This window comes from Pogoniulus pusillus, chromosome 30 (genome assembly GCF_015220805.1).
Source record: "Pogoniulus pusillus isolate bPogPus1 chromosome 30, bPogPus1.pri, whole genome shotgun sequence".
NCBI classification, from domain to species: domain Eukaryota; kingdom Metazoa; phylum Chordata; class Aves; order Piciformes; family Lybiidae; genus Pogoniulus; species Pogoniulus pusillus.
Window position 1 is genome coordinate 7667485 of NC_087293.1, and position 19522 is coordinate 7687006.

Consider the following 19522-nt stretch of genomic DNA (forward strand, 5'->3'; position numbering starts at 1 on the left):
GGGCGACAGTAACCGAGAGGTTTTGGCTACAGGAGTCAGATGCACTAAAATTTGTGAAAGAGTAACACAGAGACATGGAAGACAGAAGTTGAAATGCTCACATAATCTACACTTGATTTTAATTGAAGAAAGAAAACTTTTAAAGGCTTAGAAGAGATGTGGTCAGCACAAGCACCACTTCCTACTCACAGAGTCCTTCTTGCCACTTCAGTCCTGCAAGCCTGACCACTTGGTGACCCAGCTAATTATTCCCTCTGATTCTCTTTTTTTACTTTCAAATTCCCACTGCTGAGGCAAAGTGCACAGGGCTTGGTGGAGATGCCCTGGAGGTGTTTAAAGGAGACTGGATGAGGCACTCAGTGCCATGGTTTAGTTAATTAGAAGGTGTTAGATGATAGGTTGGACTCGATGATCTCAAAGGTCTTTCCCAACCTGGTTAATTCTGTGATTCTGTGGTGACTTAGTGCTAATCTGCAGAGCATCTTAGGCTCCAGACTGCGGAAATTACTTATTGCTCTCTACAACTACATAAAAGAAGGTTGTAGAGAGGCTGGAGCTGGTCTCTTCTCCCAAATTACTAATGATAGGACGAGAGGAAATGGCCTCAAGTTGTGTCAGGGGAGGTTTAGGTTGGCTGTTGGGAGGAAGTTCTTTACTGAGCAGATGGTCAGGCACTGGAATAGGCTGCCCAGGGAGGTGGTGGAGTTGCTGTTCCTGGAAGGTGTTTAAAAGGAGAGTGGATGTGGTGCTTGAGGCTATGGTCTAGTGATGAAGGATGCTGGGATGAAGGTTGGACTGGATGATCCTGCTGGTCCTTTCCAAGCATAGCAATTCATAGTGATAAGATGTTGTGCTGAGGGATTTGGTTTAGTCAGGGACTTGTCAGTGTGAAACTAATGATTGGACTCGATGAGCTTGAAGGTCTTTTCCAACCTAAGAAATTCTGTGATTCTGTGAAAAGCTTTGAGATGTGAAGACCCAAGCTCTGTGCTTTTAGGTTAGTGCCATTTTCTGCATAGCAAGAAGCAAGTGATGTAGGCAGACAGGAAGCAAGTCTCCCCACAAGCTCCACCTGTGTGTTTCAGAGCTGTCTGCTCCTTGTCCTTGATGTGGTGCTGGTGGTTATTTTGTAGTGGTGGTGCTGATGGCTGCTTTGCGGCAGTGGTTGTTTGTGGTTGTCCTTAATGACCTCAAGAAGAACAGAATAAAATGCTGGCCTCTGACAGCTGACAGTCTTTCCATGGGAGCTGCTGCCAACATCTGCTTGGTGCACACCGAGAGTGGAACTTGAATGCTTCATTTTTCTTCAGTCCACAGCTAAATCTGCGGAACTGCAGAAAAGAGGAATATGCTTTCCTAACATAGGAAAGGACTTGAAGTCTTGGCAAAGGAACAAATAGATTACTGGCATGATGACAAGTTAATATTATAGGCCTGGCAAACACAAATAATAACAATTAAGAAAAAAAGAACACATACTCACATGCACAGATATGTGAAGGGCTTGCTGCTATATTACCCACACAAGGAAAAACCATTACAAACTCCTCCCCTTTCCAGGATACACAATTCCAAACTAAGATTTGATTAATATTATGAAAGAACTCAACACTTAATGCAAATCTTCCCAGTGGCTGGGAAAGGGGGTAGCATCATACAGAAAATTCCACTCGCCCCATAAAAGAAAACCTTGAGAAATCCCTGGCAGGTTAATTGACAGGATACAGGGAGGCACTAAAGCCTAAATCCAGACTGGATGAGATAAAGCAGATCTTGTAGTAGATGCTGCCATTATAGCAGGAACCAGCAACAAATCTCATCCCAAACCTTAAGTTAGTAAGCAGGGTAAAACCACAGTATGATGAAGTTGTAACAGATAACCAAAAAAAGTTAACTGGATAACAAGTTAACCCTGGCACAGCAATGTGCTCTTGTGGCCAAGAAGGCCAATGGGATCCTGGGGTGTATTAGGAAGAGTGGTCCAGCAGATCAAGGGAGGTTCTCCTTCCCCTCTACTCTGCCCTGCTAAGACCCCATCTTGAATACTGTGTTCAGTTTTGGGCTCACCTGTTTAAGAGGGACAGGGATCTACTGGAGAGAGTCCAGCAGAGGGCTATGAGGATGATTAGGGGACTGGAGGACATGGCTGATGAGGAGAGGATGAGGGACCTGGGGCTTTTTAGTCTGGAAAAGAGAAGACTTAGAGGGGATTTGATAATGGTTATAAATATCTGAGGGCTGACCAGGAGGTGGGGAACAGGCTCTGCTCACTGCTCCCTGGGACAGGACAAGGAGCAATGGGTGCAAGTTGCAGCAAAAGAGGTTCCACCTCAACACAAGGGGGAATTTCTTCACTGTAAGGGTCACACATCATTGGAACAGGCTCCTCAGGGAGGTTGTGGAGTCTCCTTCTCTGGAGACTTTCAAGGCCTCTGTGATCTGTGTTAGACAGTGTTGTCCTGCTCTGGCAGGGGGGTTGGACTCGATGATCTCCTTGGGTCCCTTCCAACCCCTAACATCCTGTGATCCTGTGAAGTTCTTCAGAAAACAGAGGGAAAAGGAAAGACTTGGGTAGGAAAACCTGAAGCAAACAACTGAGGACTGCTGAGAGACTGATTTTTTTCCATCTTCTTCCTTTAGGCAGCAATTAATGCGCTCAGTGGTGTGCATAGTTGGTAGTTCTACACATATTTAGTAAGTATAAGCTGTTTCAAAGTTAATCAAGAGCAGAACTCAAAGATAATGGATCGTCTTCAGACTTCACTGACTGCTGAATTGGGCTGCAAATTTAAAACTTAGTTATTCCTTTCTGTGCAGAGACTCAGGTATGAACTGCTATTACAACACTGAGTTCTACAACTGGCAATTACAGACACATCTTTTCAAAACCTGTTGTCAAGGTGCAGCACTCCAAGCAAAGGCAATGAAATCAGTATTCTTCTGGGAGCAGATAATGGTGAAGAGTTCACACTTTTCAAACATTCCACAGAATCACCAAACTTTAGAGGTTGGAAGGGACCTCCACAGATCATGCAGTTCAAGTTCAAGTTCTGCCAAGGCAGAATCACCCAGGGTAGTTCACACAGGATTACATCCAGGTGGGTTTTGAAAGTTTCCAGAGAAGGAGACTCCACAGCCTCACTGGGTAGCCTGCTGCAGTGCTCTGTCACCCTGACTGTAAAGAAATTTCTCCTCATGGTGAGGTGAAACCTTCTACATTCCAGTTTGTAGCCTTATCTTATTGCTGCACACCACTAAAAAGAGATTGTCAGAGCCTACTTATGGCCAAGACAGGCAGCAGTGTCTGTAAAAAACACTGGCCTCAGACGTTCTGGGTTCTGCTCCACATGGAAGCCTGCTCCATGACTCTGGGTTATCTCCTCAGATTTCTCTTCTTCTGATAAACTGAGATGGTGAATTTATATGTGAAGCACAGTGAACCACAACAAATTTCTATTGACTTGCATCATTGAAGGATGTGAGAATTATATATGTTTGATGACTATGTGTTTGTTTCATCTCACCTCAGTGGTCCTACCAGCCCTAGGAACACTGAAAAGAGCAGGAGAGACTGCCTCTCAAATGGATTACTATAGCTTTAACCGATCATGGTAGCAATCTCTTTGTCTGATGGTTTCAGAGCTAATGCTAGCAAAAGCTGTGTTTCTAGCAAATCCTTAATGATCAAGTCCCCTACGCTTGTCATGACATTTCTAGGTTAACTTTTCTAAGGAGTATCTTTGGGAATGGCTTCTATTTCCTATGCAATTAAATTGGGTTCATCTGTAATGCATTGGAGTTTACCAGAGTGTTGTGAGGAAATCACAGCAGGTATACCCAGGCTGTGAAACTACACATGCTTAAATTCCCAAACAGAGATGCAGCAATGGATAAAATCTGGTTTTAAATATTCCCTCCCAGTCAGTCTCATTAAATTCCTGAATATTTCTTAAGACACAAATTGACAAACAGCATCTCCAAGTGGATCACCCCAGCACACTTTTGCAGAGATGACAAAAATGTCATCAGAAATGATGATCAAATAAATTCAAACCTCTAAACCTAGCAGAACATCTTAGTATCATGGTCTAGTCGATTGGATAGGGCTGGGGGATAGGTTGGACTGGATGATCTTGGAGGTCTCTTCCAACCTGGTTGATGCTATGATTCTAAACTAACCACAGAGATTCTGTGCCTCTAGAGATTGTCTGTGGAGATTGCTGAGCTCAGATTTGGCTTAAATCTGATATATATGGTTTGCATGAAATATTCTATCAGAAATCTCTTTATTACGTCCTAATGGACGTGGCCACACAGAAGGTGTAAACTATTTTGGCTAAGAGAACAGATACGAATTCAACAAGATATAACAAGGCCAAGTGCAGGGTTCCACAACAACCCCAAGCAGCAATACAGGCTGGGGACAGAGTGGCTGAGAGCAGCCAGGAAGAAAGGGACCTGGGAGTACTGGTAGAGAGTAGCTGGACATGAGCCAGCAGTGTGTCCAGGTGGCCAGGAGAGCCAATGGCATCCTGGCCTGCATCAGGAACAGTGTGGCCAGTAGGACAAGGGAGGTTTTCTACCCCTGTACTCAGCACTGGTCAGGGCTTTCCTTGAGTGCTGTGTCCAGTTCTGGGCTACTCAATTCAAGAGAGATGTTGAGGTGCTGGAAGGTGTTCAGAGAAGGGCAATGAAGCTGCTGAGGGGCCTGGAACACAGCCCTGTGCAGAAAGGCTGAGGGAGCTGGGGGTGTGCAGCCTGGAGAAGAGGAGGCTCAGGGGTGACCTCATTGCTGTCTACAACTACCTGAAGGGAGGCTGTAGCCAGGTGGGGTTGGTCTCTTCTCCCAGGCAACCAGCAATAGAACAAGGGGATTGTGCTAGTTTGAAGCAAGCTAGAATGTTTTGGTAAAAGAACTTGATAACGGGCAGTGAAATGAAAACAATTGATGTCAACTTCTCTCACAGTCATGCTGAGAACTCTGGGAAGAAGAAAGACTTTTTCTCCATTTTGTTTTCACTCTTGCTTTTGCCTTAGACCGAGACACATCTCATTAACCCTGCTCCTACTAACCTTGCTCCCTAACCTCTTGGCTGCACCTCTTTTCTTCCTGAGAACTGGGGTAAGGTTGAGAGGGCCGGGGGAGGTGTTGGGGTGGTTTGAGAGCCCCTCCTGGGGACTCAGGTTTCTGGGAGGGGAGTTGTGCTTTTGTATTGTTTATCCTTTGTATATTTCTGTGTATAATTGTATATAACTGTATATATTGTAAATAGCTGCTTGTAAATTCTGCTAGCTGTAAATAAATTGCTTCATCTATATTCCCAGGGGCCGTCTGAGTTAGATGGGGCAAATACAAAGTGTGGGGGGGCGAGGTAACCCCCAGACCATAACAGGGACACAGTCTCAAGTTGTGCTGGGAGAGGTCTAGGAGGAAGTTCTTCACAGAGAGAGTGATTGGCATTGGAATGGGCTGCCCAGCGAGGTGGTGGAGTCACCGTCCCTGCAGGTGTTCAAAGAAAGCCTGGATGGGGCAGTTAGTGCCATGGTCTAGTTGATTGGCCAGGGCTGGGTGTTAGGTTGGACTGGATGACGTTGGAGGTCTCTTCCAACCTGCTTGATTCTATGACTCTGTGAAATACTGAAATTCTTGTTAGCTGTTCTATCGGTAATGCTGTGGTTGGCAGGACACCTTGTTTTCAAGCCATCCAAAGGCACTGCTCAATATGTCAGTCTCATTAAAAATAGTTGAAATTGGAATGAAGTCAGTGGCTGAGGTCACTCAAGTACTCTGGCAGAGTCATTATTGAATTTCTACTAGTGTGATTACAAAGAGTGGCTGCTTAGTCCATTAATTTGCAGCCTGGAAACCAAAAATCAATAGAGTGCTACTTAAAACTCCTTTTGTAATAATTACCATCATGTATGCAGGTATGCACATGGAAGGGAACTGTGTAAGCTGTTGTTCACAGCCTTGCATTGGAAAGAGGATATTAGAATCATGTCAGAGAAAAGGAAGGTGTGATGGTTTGGGTGTTCCCCGCCCCCCCCCCCCCCCCCCCCCACACACACACACTTTGGAAATCACCCAGACTAGACTCAGTCAGTTCTGGAAATATGAATGAAGCTTATATTTACAGCTAGCACAATATACAAGGAGGGTTTTTTTTACAGTATATACAGTTATATATAGAAATATACAAGGTAAAAGGTAATATAGAAATACAGCAGCCCTCCTGGAAACCTGAGTCCCCAGGAGAGGCTCTCAACCACCCCTTCACCTTCCCCTCTCAACCTTACCCCAGTCCCAAGGAAGAATGGAGGTTTGGCCAGGGGGTTAGGAAGCAAAGTGGATTAGTCAAAGAAAGGGCAGAGAGGAGTGAGGTTAGAGATGCAGCTCAGCCAGGTCCCCAGCAGAAGTGAGAGTGGATAGCTATGTTTTGCTTTTTGTTTTTATACATCTCAGCAAGCCTATGAGTGAAGCAGACATCAGCCTTGTTTCCCTTTCACAGCCTGTAATCTAGTTCTTCTCACCAAAACATTCTAGCCTGCTTCAAACTAGCACAGAAGGAGAGAAGAGTAAAAACGTAGCCTAGACTTGGGGTGAAATTCAGACTGCAAAGAGAATTTTCTCATTTGCTTTAATGAAGCTGAAGTTTCTTCCTTAGAAATTTAGCTGGGACTCAAACTCCTGGCAGACAATCAGGAATCAGTATTGATCTATCAAAAAAACAAACCAAAACAAACACCCCAAACCCAAACCAACAAAACCCAACCTTTCTGCAAGAGTTTTCTTTAATAAACTTACTTCCCCAAGACATTACACCTTGGTAAAACAATAACAGGAAAGTTGTCTGAGTTTTTAGTGCATGGTAGTGGGACAGACTGACATGCACTGCTTCAGCAGGCACACACTGATGTATGCCAGTGGTTGACAGAGTAGTGAATTTCTTGGCTTAGGGGAAAAGTGTATTCAAAAAGCACTGGCAGCTTGTCTCTAATACTGCTACTCTCATTTTAGTTTTCTTTCCTTTTAAAAGTGTTACAAACGACCAAGCTTACAAATCCTCATTGTCCAGTATTGTCTACTGAGCAAAATGCAACCCCAGGGGGCTTAGATGGCTGGGATTTGGTGGACCATAACTGTACTTTTTGAGAACTCACAGACACCTACTACCTCTCAAAAGAGCAGCCCACCTCTGCCTTGTTCAGCTGCCAGGAAATACACAGCATCCTGCAAACACTTCCTATGTCCTCTCTGACCCACCAATTTCTGTAACAAAAACCAACTCAAACCAAGTGATTTGTACAAGCATTTGACACAGCAAGACAAACTGTACACTGATTTACACTTCAGGGACTGCACAGCTCTTAAAAAAAATACAACCCAAAAAAACCCAAACAGTTGCCTTCTAAAATTTCAGTATTTGCTGTTATTCACCATGAAGTGACAGTGGAGAAAAACAAGATCTTCCTTCATTCCCAGTATGCAGAATACCTGAGGTCTCCCTGCAGATAAACAGGAACTTGCTGGTGACTTGGAGAAGCTCAGAGAGACACTATTTCTTTTGCTTAAGTCAGTTACCTGTGGAGAACTGCAACGACCTCTGATACAAGCTGGTTTTTTGTAGATTACAGGAGTTACTTTGTCTGTAATAGGCAAAGATTTTTACTTTCTAGGCTTGTGAAAAAAATATTTATAATCTCTAGCTGTTATGCAAAAGGTGCAGGGAGGATTGAATGGGATCCACCCAAACAGAATGTGAGCAGTGCTTGGGTTTGCTGAGTTGTGCTATGTCCAGCTTGAACTACACAAACTATCATGTTTGCTAACAGTGCTCAGATGCTGTAAAGTGCTTGCAGAGCAATAATGATGCTGCTTCACTCAGTCCGAAGCAGTGGTAATGTGACCTGTTAGTAGTTATGCAACAAGTTATTGTTATCCCCAGCAGAAGTTTCAAACATGCTTCACCCCACGAAATGGATGCACTCAAGTGCATCCCTGGAGGTGTTTAAGGCCAGGCTGGATGAGCCTCTGGGCAGCCTGATCTAGGCTAGGGTGTCCCTGCCCATGGCAAGGAGGTTGGAACTAGATGATCCTTGTGGTCCCTTCCAACCCTGACTGATTCTATGATTCTAAGTATTTGCAGGCCGAGACACAGAATTATTTGGACAAAGGAGGTGATTATTTATTACTGCTATGAAGAGAGGGAGTGTAGTCACTGGTGAGGATCCTGCTTCCTATTGTACAACCAATAAAGATGCTGCCTGCTTCAGCAAGCCTGCTGCTCTAGCAAAAGAGGGACAGCAGATGGATGGGGACAGACAAGAGTGCGTGGAAACAAGGAAAGAAATACAGAGCTGCAGAACAAGAGTTGTAGTTGTTAGCATGTTTTTTTTAAGAAGACAACTGAAGAAGAGCAAGGGTTTCTAAGCCTGAAATGAGAGGGGCTCAAAGAAGGAACACACCTGGACTGATGCACAGACAGATCAGGTCTGCAGACCGATGCAGTTCAGGACTCCATGTAGGTTTGGCATCACAGAACTGGATACTACAAATGAGTTTAAACAAACATTTATGATCATCTAAGGCTTGATCCTGGCTTAAACTACAGAAGAGAGGATCAGTAGATTAATTTTATTCAACACAGTGGAGCTAAATCAATGTAGAACTGGTGCTAACGAGACAACACTTGGGTGTGCAAATGTTTATGAAGACTCAACTTCTGCTACAAAGCCAGTATCAATCATACAAATGATTTTAAGTGTTAATTTTAACGAGCTTATAAAATTGTTCTTTTATTACATCTCCAACTGCAGGATATGTGATGGATGTAATGGCAGAGGTTAATGAAATGTCTTTAAAAGCCTTTTGAATTTTAAAAAGGAGAGAGGAAAAAATGCAGTGTGTAAAACCCACAGGCCTGGTGGGAAGTACAACAACAAAAGACACAGGATGTGGTCTCTGAAGGAAAAAGGCAGCAGGACCAGTGTTTAACCATCCCTCACTGCAGGTATACAAGTAACATCACTGATTTCATTACACACACAGGTCAGCTGGGAACAGAACCTAACAATCTCAGCTGAAGTGACAGCCACGAGTGGGGACTGGAGGGAGAGCTCTGCTACAAGGGAGGAACAGAAACCAATAGCACCAGCAACACATTGTAAAATCCTGAGTCAGTAGTTATGGAACTGGGAGGCTTGGCTGATCCAGCTGAAGAGTGTGCAGCCATCCAGCAACACCTGGACAGACTGAGAGCTGGACACAGAGGAACCAAATGAGGTTCAACAAAGGTAAGTGCAGAGTCCTGCATCTGGGGAGGATTACTAAACTCCACCGGTACAAGTTGGGAAGTGATCTGCTGGAGAGCAGCTCTGTGGAGAGGGACCTGAGAGTGCTGGTGGATAATATCCATGGGACAGCAATGTGCCCTTGTGGCCAAGAAGGCAAATGGAATCCTGGGGTGTATTAAGAAGAGTGTGCCCAGCAGATCAAGGGAGGTTCTCCTTCCCCTCTACTCTGTCGTGGTGAGACCCCATCTTGACTATGGTGTTCAGCTTTGGGTTCCCCAGTTTAAGAGGCACAGGGATCTGCTGGAGAGGATCCAGCAGAGGGCTACCAGTAAGGTTAGGGGACTGGAACACTGCCTGATGAGGAGAGGCTGAGGGAGCTGGGACTGTTTAGTCTGGAGAAGACTGAAAAGGGATTTAATACGTGTTTATAAATATCTGGGAGCTGAGGGTCAGGGGACAATGATGACAATGAAAGGCTCTGCTCACTGCTCACTGCTCCCTGGGATAGGACAAGGAGCAATGGGTGTAAGCTGCAGCACAGGAGGCTCCACCTCAACACAAGGGGGAACTTCTTTCTTGTAAAGGTCACAGAGCACTGAACAGGCTCCCCAGAGAGGTTGTGGGGTCTCCTTCTCTGGAGACTTTCAAGGCCTGTCTGGATGTGTTCCTGTGTGATCTGTGTTAGATAGTATTGTCCTGCTCTGGCAGGGGAGTTGGACTCGAGGATCTCCTTGGGTGCCTTCCAACCCTTAACATCCTGTGAACCTGTGAACCCATGAACCATGAGCTACTGGGTTTCTCAGCAACCTTCCTTAATTTGTAAAACTTACAACAAAGATTTAGCATCTATATAATAATTTTCCATCTGCATCATAGAGAAGTCTTCAGTATTGTGCAACAAAAGAAAGAAACAAAGATTTTTTTTCCCCTCTGAACTTTAAATAGGCAGCAGCACATCAAACTAAAGTAACTTTCAGTGGAAAATTAAATCTCAGTAAGCCAGTGCAGAAACCTGCCTAATATATTGTGCTGTGTCTAAAGAAATGTAAAGGTCTCAGATAAATGGTGACACTTTACCACTGTCAGCTGGTACTGATCCGACAGAGGCATGATGGGAAGAGTGTTTAAAATCATCTAACTCTATTTTACAAGACTGTAGCTTATTTTTCAGGGGTCTCCCTCGACTACTTTTAAGCATCTTAAGTTCAGTTTTGACATTATGAAATTCCTCAAGCAGCAATGGTACAGAGGGCTTATGTGTGTAAAAAAACTGGGTTCAATTTGCTCCAGTGAATACTAACAAATAATCACTTTATTCTAGAAAGTTTGGGGTTTGGTGCTTCTTCTTAAATTTTCTTCAGTCTTTATTGTCTGACTGATTTATTTCCTCTGCTGTGAAAGCTACAGAGGAAAGAAGAGTTGCTTGGCAGTGTGACACGGTACTGCTGAACTCAGCTGTTTATGGCTTTCAGCAGATGTTTCTGCTTCAAAGACAGTGTGAGAAAAAATACACATGCACAAATTCCTCCCTCCACAACTCTGCATCTTCTGTCTCTTATCTTCCACTGCCTGCAAATCACAATGAAGGCTACGTTACAATAGCTGCTAATACACCCAAACCATGCCAACTCTCACGCGCAAGTAAGAACTGACCTCACCCTAAATTAGATTTCAGGTTTTAAAGTGCAAAGACAAAAAATGAACGGAAGTGACAGCCCAGGAATGTGCTGCACAAGAAAGAGATCTTCACAGACAAGCTTGTGACATGGAAAGCAACTGGGATTGCTGTGTGCAAGAGGTGAGAGGCGGCATCTTTGGCCAGAAGACACGAGGGGCAAGCAGCTTCTCCCACTGCATATTGTAGGAGCTCTGCAAAACACATGCTCAGACTTAAGCAAAAGGCTGAAATAAGACTCTCTGTTTTCTAGTCACTCCCCAAGAAATTATTACTGTGTCAGACAACAAAACATAATCTCACCCTGGACAAGAGGAATTACAGTTATTATTGAACCCACCTATCAATTTGATATGGTTATAAAGCTGTTGTCTCGTTATTCCATGATTGCACATCTCATTCTATTTAATATGTGTGGGGCTGTGCTCTATTTACATGCTAATGAAATAAAACAATATATCCAAGCTGACTGGAAAGCAGGGAAGGCACTGACAGCAGCTTTCTCAGCAAGGCTCATGCAGTGGCTAAGCCTCCAGCATTTGGTTTGGATAAGCATGTAAAAAGTTTTTCCAAACTATACAGAACTGCTGAACAAACAAATGTGATGCTTTGAGCATGAACTATGTGAAGAACAACTTTTCTCTTGGTGCTTCAGCCCTTCTGCTTCCCAACAGCTCCAGGAACAACAATGCCATTAAGATATATTTATATTTAATTGAAAAATAATAAATTAAAACAAAAAAATACTCCAAACTGGGCTCTGTAGAGATCTCATTTAATAGACACAAGATAATCACAGTATCACAGTATCACAGTATCACCAAGGTTGGAAGAGACCTCACAGATCATCAAGTCCAACCCTTTACCACAGTGCCCAAGGCTAGACCATGGCACCAAGTGCCACATCCAACCTTGCCTTGAACTGCCCCAGGGACGACGACTCCACCTTTCTTCTCTTGAAGAGAAAGTCACAGAATCATAGAATCAGTCAAGGTTAGAAGGGACCACAAGGATCATCCAATTCCAACCCCCCTGCCATGGGCAGGGACACTCTACCCTAGATCAGCCATTTCAATAGTGCCTCACAACAGGCTTTCAAAAACTTCATCTTGGATTATAAGACCTTCCTTTGAGTTTCAAACAGAAGGGAGAACATTGCAACACACCTGATAAGAACAACAATACTTCCAATTTAGTACCTTGTACAAGACTTGTGCAGACTCTGCTGGTTTTCTAACTCAGCCTTGCTCTGATACAAAGGAGATGTTTATGCTGATGACAAGTTCAAGACAAACTTCTACTGAAACAATTAACTGATAATAATGGTCTTATTTATTTAGATTATGGCATGGCAAACACTTTCAATATGGATCAGGGCCTCACAGTGGTAGGTGCTAGATGAAAACGAGACAGAGGGGTGTTGCTGCTACGAGAATTGCTATAGTGTTCTCAAATTTGAGAAATCCTTCTGAACTTGCATTACTGAAAAGACTGAAAAGAAAGGGTCCTTCAGGCTCAGTCCTTGTCTGTGAGGGCTCCCAGAGAATTCACTTTTAGAATCATAGAATGGTTTAGGTTGGAAGGGACCTCAAAGATCACCCAGTTCAAATCCCCTGCCATAGGCAGGGACACCTCCCACTAGAACAGGTTGCTTGCGGTCTCAACCAACCTGGCCTTGAACACCCCCAGGGAGGGAGCAGCCACAACCTGCCTGGGCAACCTGTGCCAGTGTTTCCCCACCCTCACTTCAAACAACTTCTTCTTAAGATCCAGTTTAAATCTCCCCTCTGCCAGTTTAAACCCATTCCTCCTCATCGTGTCACTACAAGACTTTGTAAATAGTCCCTTCCCAGCCTCCCTGTAGGCCCTCTTCAGATACTGAGAGGCCACTTATAAGGTCTCCTCGAAGCCTTCTCCAAGCTGTAAAGCCCCAACACTTGTAGCCTGTCCTCAAAGCAGAGCTGCTGCAGCCCTCTGAGCATCTTGGTGGCCTCCTCTGGACTCACTCCAACAGTTCCATGTCCTGCTTGTGTTGGGGGCTCCAGAAACTGCATTTCCTTAATGCGAGTGAGAGATGCCCATTAAGTCAAAACCACTCAGTATTCCTAAGGTTCAACCAGTTGCCCTGCTCCCACAAGTACCCAGTAAGACAGTAATATTCCCTCCAAGACAGTTTGTACAGACACTTGGACACCGTAGCAGACAGAGTGAAGCAACAGCAACAGAGCATCCACCTCCTTCCTGCAGCAGCCTACTTCTGAAATAGACATGAGAGACATTCTTCATCCTTCCTCCCTCCCCAGCTTGAGGCTTTGATAAACACTCCTCACATTCAAAGCAGCAAAAGAGGAGCCATATGAAAGGCTCCTTTGGGAAGCAGCCTTCTAACCTTAGTCTTCTGTGCCCTAGAAAAGATTTTGTTACAAGGCTCAGCTGGCTGATCCTTCCCCATGTGTGCAGATGTCCAGTGTGTCTTTGGCACCTACAGCGTATGCTGGAGACATCTGTGCCCTAATTTGACCTGAAGCAGGCATCCTAACATAAAAAGAAATCTGAAAATGCAAAGACAGCAGGCAGAGATAAATTATTCAGGAAATCAGATGAGAGAGGGTGGAGGGAAAGGATCTTTCAAGCAGTAGGTAAAGGCTTAGCTATATTATTTCTGATACTGTTACTGACAGCTACATGCAAACATTCCCATGTGTCATTTTAAGCAGACAGATGCACATCACAAGAATGATTCACCTTGTAAGCTCTGAGGGTTGCACTCTAATTTGCCAGCAGCCTAAAAGACTGCACCTAATTTGCACCAAAATATGCATGCTGCTTAAAACAAAACACTCAGGAGGCCATAATGCTTGTTCATATGTGACTTCCCTCATAAATTAGTGGAAATTGGTTTTGTTTCAGAAATTAATGGTAGAAGAGATCCACTGCTGACACCTTGCTCTCAAAGTACCTCTGCAGTTTGCACAAATCATTTTCTGCAGACATAGATGTGACCTCCTGAAGATGTATACAACTTTCCAATCATCTACTGCTAGAAGCAGAGCATGTGCCATTTTGGCTCTGATCTTGTCTCAGTTAGAAGGATAAACAACAGCAATGAAAAAATCCTGACCCAACACCACCAAACATCTGTGTCCTTGTGAAAATCGTGTCCTCTGCATGGTTTTGAGGTCAGCAGACACTACTGCCACTCTGCTGAGCTCTGCAAACCATCCTGACCCAAAACTCTGCCAGAGAAAGATGACCCAGATTCCAAATGAATTAATAACATCTACCCTGCCCATGATGTGTGAACGCTCTCCTCTGTGTCCATATGTTGGGCACAGACTGCCTTCAGGTGTAGCCAGCCACACACACTGCACCACTTAGAGCTTCTCAAGTTTGAATCATGTTGTACATACACACTTTACTTTTACATTCACATGAGAATTCACTTCACTGACATCCTTTGGCAACATATGGTGCTGCCAGACAGAGGAGAGACCCGCACAGAATTGTAATGGATTTGTTGCTTTCCTCCAAGTCCCAATGATATGAAACACAACCTGCTAACATTGTTAGCTGTTTCCATGTGAATGCAATGATACCCAGACAGTATTTAAAAGGAAAAAAAACAAACCCAAACCCAAAAATCTGTGTGTGCATGTGGAGAGGGGGAATAAGTGGTTGTGACACAGTCTGAAACACAAACATAACATCTGGAAGCACTCTTCCCAAGCCTGCCTCTTTATCAGACAGATGGCTGGAGAGCTGTAAGCCCATGGGCCTCTCAAAAGGTTCAAGGCCAAGAGGATAAAGTGCTACATCACAGCAGTTTTCCATTATGCCAGCTTTTCTAAACGTCTCTCCCTTCTCCCACACTCAGTTTCTCTAGCCTGTTGACAGAAACCAAAAGCACTTGGGTGTCTCCACGCCTCCAAAACCAAAGCACAACATGCACGGGCAGAAACATCAGCCCGCCAACAGGCTGCAGGCAGCTAGTTCCAGCCCACTTCCAGCTCTGAAGGAGCAAGAAGAATTAGACCTAGGTCAGCCAGAATAGCTGCAGCTTAGTTCTTGACACTGCAGTTATAGGATGCCCTGCCTTTAGCAGATGTGTTGGTTTGGGTGTTTCCTGCCCCCCCACACTTTAGAAATCACCCACACTAGATTCAGCCAGCTCTGGAAATATGAATGAAGCTTATATTTACAGCTAGCACAACATACAAGCAGGTAAAAAGGTAACACAGAAACACAACTTCCCTCCCAGAAACCTGAGTCCCCAGGAGGGGCTCTCAACCAGCCCTTCACCTTCCCCCTACCCCTCTCAACCTTACCCCAGTCCCAAGGAAGAATGGAGGTTTGGCCAGGGGGCTTAGGAAGCAAAGTGGATTAGTCCAAAATGGAGGGTGAGGTTAGAGATGCAGCTCAGCTCAGCCAGCAGCCCAAGTGAGAGTGGTTATCGAAGTTTTACTTTTTGTTCCTATACACCTCAGCAAGCCTATGAGGGAAGTAGACATCACCATTGTTTTCCTTTCACAGCCTGTGATCTAGTTCTTCTCACCAAAACATTCTAGCCTGCTTCAAACTAGCACAGCAGAGAAGCCAGTTTAAGAAAATCCCCTAACTTTCCTTCCTCCTACTCTTAACCCATGCTGACAGCATACTAGTAGGTGGAGGTGTGCTAGTAGAACAAACAACCCCCACACACAGACAACTAATCCAAACCACTCATCCACCCAAACAAAAATAATAATAAATTAAAACCCAGTAAAAAGTACTGAGGTTACAAAAAAACCTTTGCTCTGCCTTGGCATCGCTCTTACACCCTGTGGTACCAAGCCAGAACAAAGTACTGCAAGCCCTTTCACTGAAGCAGTTTCTCAGGGTAGATAAGATATGGTATATCACAAAGCAAGCACACAAGAATTAGGCTGGAACCAAACAGAGGCAATATTAAAATCTGTAAATAGTTAATAATAACAGAAAATATTTCTTCATCTACCCCAAGGCCATATTTTAAAGCTACCAGTTTTCCTCCAGAAACAAGGGAAAACAAGTGACAAAGCAGTAGTCTAAGGCTTGTTTTCACTAATCAACACTGTTGTTACTCTCATCAATAGCTACTTGAATCTCATCACAAATTGCATTATCAGGCACACAAACACTGCTGATTTCAAGCTGTTTTTAGTCACTTGCTAGAGCGGTAAAGTCTCCCTGAATAAATCTAAGTTAAGAAGCTACAGCTCTTGGCTTCAGCAACACAAATTCAAAGAGAACAAAAATGACTGGGGGGAAAAATAAGTAAAAAAGAGTGACCCACTTAAACTGTCAAAATGTAATGGCAACCAATTCTTGATGTGATGTATCTAAAATACGTCCCTTGGGTTTTATTATTTATCTAATGTGAAAGCTTGTAAGTGGTGTTGCATTCAGATAGAAATTGCTTGTTTCAAAGTGCTTACAATGTAATTATAGCCACACACTAATGACAGTAGAAATATGCAAGAAAAACCAAGCAACATGGCAACAGAAATGAATAGTTTGATTGAGGATAGGGATTTGTTTCCAAGGATATGAAGAGGCAAGAGAGCAGTGGTTCTCCGTGGTGCATTAGGGAGATTTCCAACTAAGAGCACGCAGGGAAAGGCCAGAATCCTCTGCTCATGTGCTTAACAACTCACCACATCTCTGTCCCTCTTATGGCCAGAACGAATCCTGGGTGCAGTTTTATCTGGCTACCACAAAATAGTTTGTAGGAGGTGGCACTCCAATGCACTGAGAATCTATTATCACTGCAAGTAATACTTTTACTTCACAACTAGCTGGGGATGTGTGACAATAGGAGGGAAGAGCTGAATTACTCTGCTGGTTGCAACAGAGGAATAAGGCCCAAGTGTAGAAGACCTCTCATTCTCCTTTCATGTTAGCTGTCTCTCTGAGCTGTAGTAGAAATAGCTGGTCATGTAGAGAAGAAAAGCTTACTATCATCATCTTGAGCTCTGTGAACGTTCATAAAACATTCAAGAAGTGCAAACTTTCATTTACTTGCTTTTCAGAAGCTCTTTTGCAGAGAGAGTGTGAAACACCTCTTCATGCTTAAATTAACCAACATATTTATGAGCTGGCTGAGATTGCTGCAAGAGAAGATTAGACTAAATCGATGCTGGAACTCCAGAACAGCACCCTCACATCTGTGCTGACCTTGCTACAGAACTGCACATCACCCGAATACACTGCACTGCTAAACCAGCCTGAAAAAAATGGTGACAGTACCAAAAGATTCCATAAGGGACTTGCAATTCTCAACCAAATTAAATTAGGTTAAGAGAATATTTGTGCTCTGCACAGAGGGCTCCATGTGACACTTAGAAACTCAGTAACTGTAATACCCACTACCTTGCAGTCTTCCCCACTAGGACCTCAGTACACACAGGCCCAAGTTTCCCTATCCAGCTCTTCCTGGTACACAAACATTTCAATCAAGGCCAGGTTTGTCATGCCTTCAGAAGACAGCCACTATTTACATAGAGAAATGAAAGAGGTATTAATTAAAACATTGACTTTCATTTGCATAATTAGTGCTAAAAATATTTGTATGGGTTAATTAGACTCTATGCAAATTGGATTGTGGAAATTAAATTTGGGGTCTGACAACCTGACTATTATAGTTCTGCAGTTGCAAATACACTTAGAGTCCTCAAGCCATCTCCTCCCTTTCAAACTGTTTTTTGTTGTCTTGTTTTGTTGGTTTGTTTTTTTCCTTACTTCTGGCAAGCTCAAATGATACATTTTTCCTTTCCCTTTACACTGCTCCCTCCCAAACTCTGCCCTACAAATCTCACTAACTGCAGTGATACCAAGTGTAAATACATTGAATCAGTGAGCTGCTCATGACAAGAGAAATTACCACACTTTACAGAAGTCTAATATTTCCCAGGCACTCTGACTGGGCACGGAATACAAATGTTAGGATCTGCTCAGTTTCTCTGCGCCTGAAGGTAGCACAAACCAACTGCATGAGAAAGCAATAAGCAACCCAGCATCCACCCAAGATTTTATGATACTCTTCAATGAGCCCAGGTTTGAGGCTAATAATAAGTGCAGTGCTAGGGAAGATTTGCTGGGATCTGTACAAGGAAATTCTCTGCATGGACTAATGTAGAGCAGAGTGCTGAGAATGCCTTCAGATGATGCCTTGCAAGAGCAAAATACTTTCACTGAAAGCTGCAATATACAACTTAACCATGTGCTGCAGAAGACAATCCTACTTACTAAAAGGGCACTGCTTTTCTGTCTGTAAAATAACCCCACCAAGTCTCAGTAAAAACGTATGAAACAGGAAAGCAGGCACTGGCAGGCCAGTTCATACCAGTGTCCCCTGGAGTGCATTGCATTGCCTCTGACAGTTACCAGTGGATGGCTTAGCAAAGGAACCTCCAGTTCTGGAAGAAGCAATTGTTTGCAAAAGGGAATTTTTCTGCATTACATATGAGACACTTAAATACTGCAAGGTTTGAATTAGCCTGTACTGGTGCCTGGAAGTTGCAGAGGAATTTACTGCTCGCTTGATGAACCAGCTGCAGAGGCTGTGATATGTTCAGAGAAACAAGGTCAAAACTATCAAGCCAAAAAATTACGTTCAGTAAAAACCTTTAAAATTAAGGATATTCATATTCATGCCAGAATGACACCTCCTGCCCTCCCTTCCCACGTAGGCCTATTCAATTCATATTTTTAATTTAAACTGATGAATTTTATTACCTGGAAACTGAGATGCCCTGTTATAGATCAGCAGATGGTACCATAGTTAACATAAGTATCTCCAGATTTCCAGGCTACAGGTTTAATAGCTTTGAACAGTGGTAATATGAGCCCTAAGTCTTTCAACCAGTGCATGGTATCATGGATATAAATGAGTTTAATGTGCTGAGAATATGAGGTTTCATACCTGTTCCTTGAACTTGGCGCTATCCTCTGACAAATAACTGTTGTGGTTGAGTGCTTTCCACCATTCCCCACCTCTTGTTTCACGTCCCACTGCCGGGGGTCACTTGTCTTTGCACTGAGAATGTTCACACCTTTCTTCACCTTTGCCCTGTTGGAAATAGCAATTGTAAAAAGTTTATGAGAGAGTCATTGAGGACTGTGATCTTCCAAATGTAGCACGGACATCTTAACGCATCACCTTGGAGCTAAGTATTAGATTTGTCTCTAATTCGTTAGTAAATAAGAGAGTAGCGTCAGGAAGGCAGATCTAAGGCAATATAGCACTTAGAATCGTGGAATCATGCAAGTTGGAAAAGACCTTCAAGACAGACTTTCTTTTGGACAGAAGCAGCTGTGTGCCTTTATTTGCTCTGCCAACAGCAGGCTGGAGTTAGGATCAGGAATGATTAAATGTAGGAAAACCTACACTTAGGATTCTTTTTTCTATTTTGCCAGTATTCTCTCCCAAAGATAAATTTGTCCCAACACAAAAGACTCAGAAAGGCTCTGTTCATCTCTACCAAGACAAACTTGTGCTTCATCATTGCACAGAGGAATGTTTCCCTGGAGCTTTTT

The 19522-nt window shown here is 43.6% G+C and overlaps 1 protein-coding gene across 3 annotated transcripts in view; it reads right to left on the minus strand.

The window, feature by feature from the left end:
- The window catches only part of TMEM132C (transmembrane protein 132C), a 245586-nt gene that overhangs the window by 90658 nt on the left and 135406 nt on the right, over positions 1-19522 (minus strand). For all 3 annotated transcript variants that reach the window (XM_064169089.1, XM_064169090.1, XM_064169091.1), the window contains exon 3: positions 18909-19055. In XM_064169089.1, coding sequence (XP_064025159.1) covers positions 18909-19055 — 147 coding nt within the window. The remainder of the gene's footprint in view (positions 1-18908; positions 19056-19522) is intronic.